Source organism: Sorex fumeus, unplaced genomic scaffold, assembly GCF_029834395.1.
Source record: "Sorex fumeus unplaced genomic scaffold, SorFum_2.1 ptg000041l, whole genome shotgun sequence".
Classification (NCBI taxonomy): Eukaryota; Metazoa; Chordata; class Mammalia; order Eulipotyphla; family Soricidae; genus Sorex; species Sorex fumeus.
This window is the reverse complement of record NW_026606098.1, coordinates 11199218-11209440: the sequence shown is the minus strand read 5'-3', so window position 1 is coordinate 11209440 and position 10223 is coordinate 11199218. Positions and strand designations below refer to the sequence as shown.

General features: G+C 57.7%; 1 protein-coding gene across 3 annotated transcripts; it reads left to right on the top strand.

The window, feature by feature from the left end:
* Window positions 1-2744: 2744 nt before the first annotated feature.
* Window positions 2745-9985, top strand: UBXN6 (UBX domain protein 6). Of its 3 annotated transcripts, none has more exons than XM_056119420.1 (11): window positions 2745-3125; window positions 6005-6168; window positions 6495-6559; window positions 7387-7515; window positions 7706-7803; window positions 8405-8480; window positions 8588-8672; window positions 8752-8965; window positions 9107-9237; window positions 9439-9587; window positions 9663-9985. In XM_056119420.1, exons 1-11 carry the CDS (start codon window positions 3043-3045, stop codon window positions 9789-9791), a joined length of 1323 nt encoding a protein of 440 aa, XP_055975395.1. In that variant the 5' UTR covers window positions 2745-3042; the 3' UTR covers window positions 9792-9985. The 3 variants fall into 3 exon arrangements, with proteins under 3 accessions (XP_055975395.1, XP_055975397.1, XP_055975396.1); XM_056119422.1 differs by having other exon boundaries at window positions 3084-3171; window positions 9663-9979; XM_056119421.1 differs by lacking the exon at window positions 2745-3125 and adding an exon at window positions 3405-3422 and having other exon boundaries at window positions 9663-9979.
* The last annotated feature ends 238 nt before the right edge of the window (window positions 9986-10223 follow it).

Below are 10223 nucleotides of genomic sequence, written 5' to 3'. Positions count from 1 at the left end.
AGGAGCGTAAACCGCCGTCGCCCATTGGATGCTCTAAGAGGGGCCGTGCAGCTCAAATGGGTGCGCGCCACAGCCGGCGCGGGCGGGGCGGGGCCTAGACGGAGACGCTGGGGGTGGAGGGGCGGGGGCGCTCCGGCGTAAATCGCTGCGAAAAGCGCACGGTTACTTTCGGACTTTGTAAGTTTCTCTCGCAGACTCTATGTGCCAGCGCCACGACATACCCAAACATTTCATTAGTTCATGACAAAAACTGTATTGCAGGTGCGCCACAGCTCGTTATTTAATCTGCTTCGGTTTTCCCACTTGCTAGTGTATATAGTATTTTGTGAAGGAACAGTCATGAGGTGAGAATTTCTTTATTCTTTTTCTTTTTTTTTTTTTTTTTTTTTTGCTCTTTGGGCCATACCTGGCGATGCTCAGGGGTTAGTCGAGGTTCTACACTCAGGAATTACTTCTGACGGTGATCAGGGGACCATAATGAAGTCCGGGTATCGAACCCGGGTCGGCCGCGTGCAAGGCAAGCGCTCTCCCCACTGTACTATCGCTCAGGCCCCAGAGGTGAAAGTTTCTTCATTTACAAAAGATTTTTCATTTAAAGAACCGTGAATTACAAAATTAATGATAAAGTATTAGGATAAAATGTGTTATCACCAATCCAGTGTCAACTTTTCACCACCAGTTTTCCCAAGTTCCCTCAGGTCCAGCAAGGCGAGAATTTTCTTAAAAGTACCTGGGAATACTTTTTTTTTTCTTTTTGGGTCACACCCGGCAATACTCCGGGGTTACTTCCGGCTCTGCGCTCTGGAATTATTCCTGGCGGTGTTCTGGGGACCATATGGGTGCTGGGAATCGAACCCTGGTTGGCCGCGTGCAAATGCCCTACCTGCTCTGTACTCCAGCCCGGGAATACTTTTTTTTTTTTAATTGACTGACCCTGAGCTATACAGTTACAAAGTTGTTCATGATTGGGTTTCAGCCATACAATTGGGGAACACTTTGGAGGGACTGGATCAGAGAGGATAAAGTTTTGTACTTCAAAAGAGATCTTTAGGGGCTGGAGCAATAGCACAGCAGGTAGGGCGTTTGCCTTGCACGCGGGGTTCAATTTCCAGCATCCCATATGGTTCCCTGAGCACCGCCAGGGGTAATTCCTGAGTGCAGAGCCAGGGATAGCCCCTGTGCATCGTGGGGTGTGACCCAAAAAGCAAAAAGAAAAAAAAGAAAGAAAAAAAAAGAGATCTTTATATTGGGTTGGAGAGATAGTACAGCAGGCAGAGTGCTTGCTTGTCCTAACATAACCGACCTGGGATCCATCCCAGGCAACCCATAGGGTCCCCTGAGCCCAACGGGAGTGAACCTTGATTGCAGAGACTGGAGTAAGTCCTGATCACCGCTGTGTTTGACCCAAAACCAAAAAAAAAATCTCCTTATAAAATAAGACCCCGCCCCAAACCAACATCCTTATGAACTGGGATATTACAGTTGCCAGGGCGCTTGCCTTGAACACAGCAGATCTGGATTAAATCCCCAGCACCCTATAATAGCCCAGGAGCACTTCCAGGAGTGATCTGAGCACAGGGTCAGGAGTAATCCCTGAGCACCGCATCTCTGGGTGCAGGCCAAAATACAAAAACCACATTACTGGGCATTTGGCCAAAGAAACAGACCATTTATTGCGCAGTTCCTGTACACGGGTATCTTCTAGCCTCGTTAAGTGTGGTTAATTTCACCATCCCTTGTTAGTTTCTATCCCGGCATTCCAGATGGGGCAACAGAGGAGCCAATGCCCTATGCCCCAGAGCTGTTCCACTTTCCCAGCCTCAAGGATAAACGTCTTCATGGAATTACACACTTGCTGAGCACGTGGAGAAAACCCACCATTTAGTTTCCCCAGGAACACTAAAGAATCTCAACCCAGAGACTTCAAGCCTCCAGGCACCCGAATCTACATTTTAGCCAGCCTCATTAAGGATGTCAGCTATTCCAGAATTTCAGGATTCCCGCCTTGTGCGTGGCTGAACCAGGTTCAATCCTCCACATCGACATGGTTCCAGGACCACTGCTACGAATCAAGTCCTAAACGTAGTCAGGAGTAACTCTTGAGCACTACTGGGAGTGTCCCCCCACCCAATCCCGTAAAAATTTAATCATCATCATCATCATCATGCTACCAGCCGGGAGTGTCCTTTTCTATTGGGCTGGTACAGAGCTACTTCAATATTAAAGGAAAATCATAAAACATTCACTTAATCTACTCAGTGTATGTAGTATGACAGAACAATATTAAAGGGGCGGAATAACATTTGCTGTATGTGGGAACCCCTAGATGTCATCCCCCGCAGTGGGGAGGGGGGAGAAAAATGTGCCCTTTGGGGTGAGTTTTCGAACTGTCACCATCCTGTCTATCCCTGGAGGCGTCTGCTATTCTTAGTCCCTCTTTGGCAGCTGCCGGACACTAAGGTTCCGCGGGGTTCCTTGGCCTCTGCACTCGATTGATTCTTCCTTAAATGTAGGCCAACACTCTCAGGATCAGATCTTCTTAAAATTTCAGTCACCTCCGAGGGCCCTCCATTGTCCGCGGGCTACGTCGGCGCTCACCGGGTGTGTGTGGTGTTCCCAAGGAATCACTGAATCGGGGTGTGGTCACGTAAGAGCGGAGGCGTCCCGGGAGGCTCTGGAGCCGGGCACCATCCGTGGCCTGGTTCCTCGCTCTTAGATGTCCCCCGCAGGGAGCGCAGTGGAAAACGCATTGGCCTGAGACTGGCAAGCGAAGCGCCTTCGTCGTCCCTGGCAACGGAGTCCGGAAGAACCACAGAGAGGCGGAGTCGAGTGGACAGAGCGGCCGCCCGGCCGGCTCGCGAAACGCCGCCGAGCGCTAGAGAGGCGCGCTGGGCCGATTGTCACGTGCGCTGCCGCGCGGAGGCGGGACTTCCGGAGGCTCGGTATTTTCTTTCCGGTTATCGGCTCCGGCCGGCCCCTCCCCGATCGGGCCCCGTGCCCCCCACACCCCGCGGCCCCCCGCCGCCGGGCCCCGCCGCCACTATGAAGAAATTCTTCCAGGAGATCAAGGCCGACATCAAATTCAAGAGCGCGGGGCCGGGTCAGAAGCTCGCGGAGTCGGGGGCGTGAGTGACAGACGGCGGGGCCGGAAGCCGCGCGGCGGAGCTGGGGGTGGGGTGTCCAGAGAGGACGAGGGGTGCGGGAGGAGGACCGAGAGAAACGTGGGGGTGTGGGTATAATGTGTGGGGAGATTTCGGGGGGCGGGGCAAAGGCCGGGGGGTGGGACTAAGGGGCCGAGACCTCCGGGGGCGGGGCGGACAAAGGGGCGTGCCTTTGAGGGGTGGGGCCGAAGAGAAAGTCGAGGGTCGGCCGGGCGGACCCGGAAGAGGCATGGTCTAGACATCAGATATGGGGGATTTGAGGTGAACCTCTGGGTTGGGGTTGAGCCTGGGGGTACGACTGCAGCTGCGGTGGCAAAGTAACCAGGCTTCGTATCTCTGGTGGTTGGGGTGGGGGACTGTCCAGACCCAGGATCTGCGCTGGGTGGGGGGTCGGGGCGAGAGCCCGAATGGCTCGGTGTGTTCAAGATGTTGTAGGGCTTGTCAGATGCTTGGGAGATCCTGGGTGAATTGGGGGTGCTAAGAGCAGCTATGGATAGTCTGGGAGGATCAGGGAAGGAGAGCTCTTGGGGGAAAAGATTGAGTGGATCTTGACTTTGGGTGGGGGGAGACTTGAAGAAGTGGAAGAATGGGAGACTCAGCTGGGTTCCCATACCATGCTTGCAGAGGGGGTTGGTTGGGGAGACTGGGTGGCAGCATTCAGGAAGAGGGAAGGACCTTATGAATTCTGAGGTGATGTTAGTCTTGGGTTTTTTTTTTCTTTTTGGGTCACACTCGGCAATGCTGGGTACACCTGGCTCTGCACTTAGGAGTTACTCCTTGGGGGACCTTATGGGATGCTGGGAATTGAACCTGGGTCTACCGCGTGCAAGGCAAACACTCTACCCGCTGTGCTATCGCTCCAGCCCTTATTAGTCTTATTTTTATTTTTTATGTTGGGCCACACGCAGCAGTGCTCTGGCTTACTTCTGACTCTGCGCTCAGAGATCACTTCTGGTGGCCTTGGGTGACCCTATTTGGGTTGCCGGGGATCCAACCCCTGTAGGCCTTGTGCAAGGCAAGCACCCTCTCCACTGTCCTGTTGCTCTGGCCCTGCTTCAGTGTTAGGTGTGTGTTTTTCTTTTTCTTTTTTTTGGGTCACATCCAGCGATGTCCAGGAGTTACTCCATGCTCTGCACTCAGAAATTACTCCAGGCGGTGCTTTGGGGACCATATGGGATCCTGGAGATTAAACCCAGATTGGCCATGTGCAAGGCAAATGCCCTACCATCTGTACTATCACTCCGGCCCCTGGCTTCATTTTTAAAAGGATCCTGGGGACCGGACAGATGACTTAACAGACTAGAGCACAGACTCTGCATGCAGGACCCCTGGGTTTTTAACCTTGGCAATGCGGGGAAGAGGAAGGTGAGGTGTCTTGGGAATCAAAATAGTATTGGGGATCCAACTCAGGGCCTCACAGGCAGAGCTCCCCAGTGCTGAGTCACACCCTTGGCCCTAAAAAGGGCTTTTAAAAATTTTTTTTCAGGGCTGGAATGATAGCACAGCGGGTAGGGTGTTTGCCTTGCACGCGGCTGACCCAGGTTCGATTGCCAGCATCCCATATGGTCCCTCGAGACCGCCAGGAGTAATTCCTGAGTGCATGAGCCAGGAGTAACCCCTGTGCATCACCGGGTGCGACCTAAAAAGTAATAAAAATTGAAAAAAAACGTAATTTTTCCTGGAAAGATCTAGAGTGTACTGGGACCTGGTCAGGCTCCATGGCTCAGCGGGGTAGGGTGGGGGTGAGGGATGGCCCCATAGCTGCTGGCTGTGGGTCTGAGGGGAGCTGAGAGCCAGCGCTCCTGGGGCCTCCGCAGATTGGGGCCGCAGACACTTCTGGCCTCTGGGATGAGGAGGAAGAGGGGAGAGACGGGGAGAATGGCCGCTGTTGGGAGTTGGCAGAAGCTTCTTAGCTGGGCACGATGGGGCCTGAAGCCCTTCATTCCTTGGAAGTTCTCTATGGGCACAGGGTCTGGGGAGTCCAGCCCAACTTTTTAAAAAAAATTTAAAAATTTTTTTGTTTTTATTAATGTAGGAGTACTGCTATTTATTCAGCCACTGATTAGGCTGATTGAATCGGGCATGAACTCCACCTTACTTTTTTTTTCATTTTTTGTAATTTTATTTATTGAATCACCATGAAAGCAGTTACAAAGCTTTCGGGCCTAAGTCTCGGTCATACAGTGAAACACCTGTCCCTTCACCAGTGCCCATTCTCCACCCCCAAAAACCCCAGTATACCCCCATCCCACGCCGTCCCCCTATCTGTGGGGCAGATGATCTCCACATTACTCTCTCTCTACTTTGATTACATTCAATATTTTGACACCTGACCCATCATTATTTGGGATTTTACCCCAATACTCGGATATGCCAAAAATGCAAGAGTAGACTATTTGTTTTCTATTGCTGGTTATGAATAACATATGTCACGCGGCTGCAGCAGTGACCACATGATTTTGGGATTCCGAAATTCCAACAGTTAAATTTGGAGGGATTTCTGCGAAAACCTGCTGAGTTCCGAGATTTGTTCCTTAGTCTCTGGGATCATGGCCGTTTAGCAGCTTGATCAGGAGTCAGGCTGTTCATGGGTGGCAACTCGGGGTCTCGTTGGGACGGGGGAAAGGGCCGGCTCCACCCCATCCCGTGAGGCCCCGCGTCTCGTGACTGCGGGCCCAAACCTGACTGTCCAATGCCAGCCCAACTTTTTGGGGCCCCCACCCAGGGCCTGCACGTCCATAAGAGGAGACGGTGAGGAGCTGGAGAACCAGCTAGTGGATGGGCGGTGGGGGCTGTCATCTCCCCGTGCCCCGTTGCCTCACTTTCCCTCCCTCTCTCCTCAGGGATAAATCCCCCAAAGATAAGCCGAGCCAGCCGACCCTCAGGCAGCCCCGCCAGGGCCCCACAGATGAGGCACAGATGGCCGCCGCCGCCGCCCTGGCCCGGCTGGAGCAGAAGCAGCCCAAGGTCCGGGGGCCCACCTCCCAGGACTCCATCCGGAACCAGGGTGCGCCAACCTCACTCCGCCGTCTGCCCATGGGTCCTAGGCCTTTGGGGGTACACGTGTGAGGGCTGGGCTGAAAGCCTGTTTTTCTTCCCAGCCTGGATTCGATGTGCACAAGGGGCCTGTGGGGTCCAGGGGATCAGGGAGGCTGAGGAAGGGAGGCGAGCTGAGATGGGAGGGGAGGGAGGCAGGTCGGGGTGAAGGGGTGAGGTTTGGGGGGCAGAGGCAGCTCAGGTAGGTGCTACCCCAGGGCCCTCTTCAATGTGCCATGCACATTGGGTCTCCGGGCCAGACCCCCACACCCACCTCTCCCTTTGCGGTCTCTGCAGTGCGCAAGGAGCTTCTAGCTGAGGCCGCCATCAGCGCGAACCCGGAAAGCCCAGGCCCCCACGTGGTGAGAGAGCCCTGCCCGCTGCCCGCCTTCCGTGGGCGCCCTGCGCTGGGGTGGCAGTGGGTGGACAGTGGGTTGTGTGTGGGGCGCCCCAACTCGGCCTGGGAGGATGCTGGGCCCGACTGGCTCTCTGAAGCCTGATAAGCCTGATAAGGGCGCCATCGGCCTTGCCAACCGCAGGAAATCTGGGGCGCAGAGAGGGGAAGACAGCTGTCCTCAATTACATTCCTCATACCCACAAAGGAGCCCAAAAGTGCTGGTCCTTTTCCCCAGCCGTTGTGACTGAAGGGTAGGGGCACCCCAACAGGGGAGCAATCAGGAAGGCCTTCCTGGAGGTCGTGGGCCTCAGTGGCAAAATCATATTGGTCAAGGGCTCTGAGCAGTGCCGTCCGTCCTCCGATCCTCACTGAAGTTCCAAATGGAAGCACCTGAGATTGTCTAGAAATGAGGCCTTTCCCTGACTGCTGTCCCAGGCCCCACCGAGCAGGGGGATGGTGTCCGAGGAGGCAGTGACTGGGTGTCCACTCTGTCAGTCCCTCTTGTCTGTTTCATTTGGGGGGGTCCTACAGGGTCAAGGTGATCAGAAAACTGGGCTGAGAGGACTCCAAGGGCCAGCGTACAGGCCTCACGTGTGGGGTCCCTGGGTTCCACTCCAACACCACCAGAATGACTTGAGCACTGCTAAGGGAGGCCCCCAAACCAAGACCAGAAACAGGCTGAGAGGGACTCAGTCCCCAAGGTCGGCCCTGCGCCCCCTCCTCCCCCCACTGGCTGGGCTGGGGCAGGGCACCCTTGAGTCTCCACCTTCACCCCCACTTTCTCCCCCCAAGGCGTCTGAACCCAAGGAGGAAGGCTCTGACCCTCTGGCAGTGTCTGGGGTCTACTTCACCTGCCCACTCACAGGGGCCATCCTGAGGAAGGACCAGCGGGAGGCCTGCATCAAGGAAGCCATTCTCTCGGTGAGCACCCGGGGGCCCACGCCTCCTTCGGGAAGCCCTCCCAAACCCGCCCTCCACCTCCCTGTAGAAAGAGGATATGAAAAACCCAGGAAATTCGGCACCAGCACCACAGCCCCAGGGCTGTGAGGTCAGGAGGGTGAGGCGTGGGGCTGCCTCGGTCTCTGACCCGCCCCCCTCCCTCCCCCGTCAGCACTTTGCCACCGATCCAGTAGCCGCCTCCATCATGAAGATCCACACGTTCAACAAGGACCGGGACCGGGTGAAGCTGGGCGTGGACACCATCGCTAAGTGAGATGCCCTGCCCTGGAGGACTGGGTTCTACCCTTCACCCTTCCTGTCCCATCTCTCTGGGCCTCAGTTTACCTGTCTGTAAAATGAAGGGGGTTGGGCCCCAGAGGACAGGGGACGGTGCGGGCCTTGCACTCAGCCGAAGACTCGGGTTGGCCTGCTCCTCAGATCCCCATAGGGTTCCCTGAGTGTCACCTGGGGTGGGGGGGTCACGCCAGAGCAGAGCCAGGAAAAGCCCTGAGCATTGCCAGGTGTGGTCCAACCCCCTGCCCCTCACCCCCTAAGACAAAGTGAACAGGTTGTTCTAAGTTGGGGCCCCTGATCCCCTCCCCCCAATCCCGAGTTGAGTGGGGCAAGTGAGGGCCAGAAAGTTCCCCCTTTGCCAGAACCCCAGGGCCGGCCTGGCTCTGTCCTCTGGCTCAGCTCCTGGGGCTCCGTGGAAGACCTTCCCACCCCCCAAAACCATCGGCAGCACTGAACAGCTGCCATCCTACCCCCACTGTGCCCAGGGAGCTCATCACTGGAATGGCAGTTCCTGGGGTGGGGGGCACTGCCGCTACTCACCTCTCACCTGGACTGGGTCCCCCTTGCCTGCCCCCAGGTACCTGGACAACATCCACCTGCACCCCGAGGAGGAGAAGTACCGCAAGATCAAGCTGCAGAACAAAGTGTTCCAGGTGGGGGTGCTGCCCGTTGACCTCTCAGCCTCTGCTGAAATGGCCCCGCCCTCTGCCCTGAGTGGACGGTGGGGAGGGCAAGCCCCTGACCCATGCCTGTCTCCCAGGAGCGCATTAACTGCTTGGAAGGGACGCACGAGTTTTTTGAGGCCATCGGCTTCCAGAAGGCCCTGCTCCCGGTCCCCGACCAGGGTGAGAGCCCAGAGGGGACAGGGGCGGGGGTGTGGAGGGCGGGGGTCCCCGGGGGCTGGCTGATCCTGGCCATGTGCAGACGGCCAGGAGGAGTTCTACGTGCTGAGCAAGGAGGCCCTGGCGCAGAGCCTGGAGCAGCGCAAGGAGCAGCTGCTGCGCGGGGAGCCGGTGCGCGCCCAGCTGGCCCGGCAGCGCCGCCTCTTCCGGCCGTCGCCGCTGGCCGCGCACTTCCACCTGCCCGGGGACTTCTTCAACCTCACGGCCGAGGAGGTCCGGCGGGAGCAGCGGCTCAGGTGCAGGGGGGGCGGGGCAGGCAGGGAAGTGCGTTGGGACTGGCGGCGCGCGCACACACACTCACGAGCCAGCCCTGAGCACTGCCAGGGATGCCCCCTCGCAGCGTGGGGAGCCTGACTTGCTTTCCGGGGCGCCCCCAGGTCGGAGGCAGTGGAACGGCTGAGCGTGCTGCGCACCAAGGCCATGCGGGAGAAGGAGGAGCATCGGGAGATGCGCAAGTACACGTACACACTGCTGCGCGTGCGCTTCCCGGATGGCTGCGTGCTCCAGGGTGCGTGCGTGCATGGGTGCCTTCTCGTGGGGAGGCCCCCTTGGGTGGGGTTTTCACGCAGATGGTGGCCTTGGGGGGCTGCGCGGGGTGTGTGAGGTGCATGGAAGCATGTGCGCAGTGCGTGTCCGCAGCCAAAGGTGCGGCGCAGGGGCACGTGATGCCCCCGGCCCGCCCCAACAGGCCACCCCCTCGCCCCGCCAGGGACCTTCTACGCGCGCGAGCGGGTGGCGGCCCTTTTCGGCTTCGTGCGGGAGGCTCTGCAGAGCGACTGGCTGCCCTTTGAGCTGCTGGCGTCAGGCGGCCAGAAGCTATCGGAGGACGAGAACCTGCCCTTCACCGAGTGTGGGCTGGTGAGTACGGGCACTCCTGGGGAGGAAGGGGAGCTGGGCTCTTGCGGGAGCCGACCCTGCCCTGTCCCCACTCAGGTGCCCTCGGCCTTGCTGACCTTCTCGTGGGACGCAGCCGTGCTGGAGGACCTCAAGGCAGCGGGGGCGCAGCCGGACCCCGCCATCCTAAAGCCCGAGCTGCTGTCGACCATGGAGCAGCTGGCGTGAATAAACAGGGTTGCCTCCCGCCTTGTGTGTGCGTGCTCCCCGCTGCTGCGCGGGGACCCCGACGGGGCTGGGGCCCCGATCAGAGAGCTGGGCCTTGGCCCGCAGCAGCTCAGAGCCCATTAAGTACCTGAAGCCAAGCCGGGGTGAGCGCCCTGTGGGGCGCTGGTCTGTGGCTTGGGGAGCTGGGAAGGGGGGCCAGACGGCCCAGCTGGCCCTGAGGCTGCCCCTGGGGGTGCTGGGTCTATAACAGAGGGCACAATAGTTGTGTAACCTTTAAATTATCAGAATAAATAGGATGTTTGGCTAGTCTTGTGTACTTGTCAGCTCCAGGAGGTGTTGGGGTCAGCCAATCAGGCGGTACTCAGGACCCTGTGGGGTGTCTGGATGGACTCCAGGTCAGGCGGGGTGAGGAAGAGGCCGTCTCTCTCACTG

What these genes read in the sequence shown, in the direction of transcription:
- UBXN6 (XM_056119420.1), top strand. Translation starts at nt 3,043, where the DNA reads ATGAAGAAATTCTTCCAGGAGATCAAGGCCGACATCAAATTCAAGAGC. An exon ending in AAGCTCGCGGAGTCGGGGGC is followed by an intron (nt 3,126 to 6,004) that starts GTGAGTGACAGA and finishes CTCTCTCCTCAG; the next exon opens with GGATAAATCCCCCAAAGATA. An exon ending in CCTTCACCGAGTGTGGGCTG is followed by an intron (nt 9,588 to 9,662) that starts GTGAGTACGGGC and finishes GTCCCCACTCAG; the next exon opens with GTGCCCTCGGCCTTGCTGAC.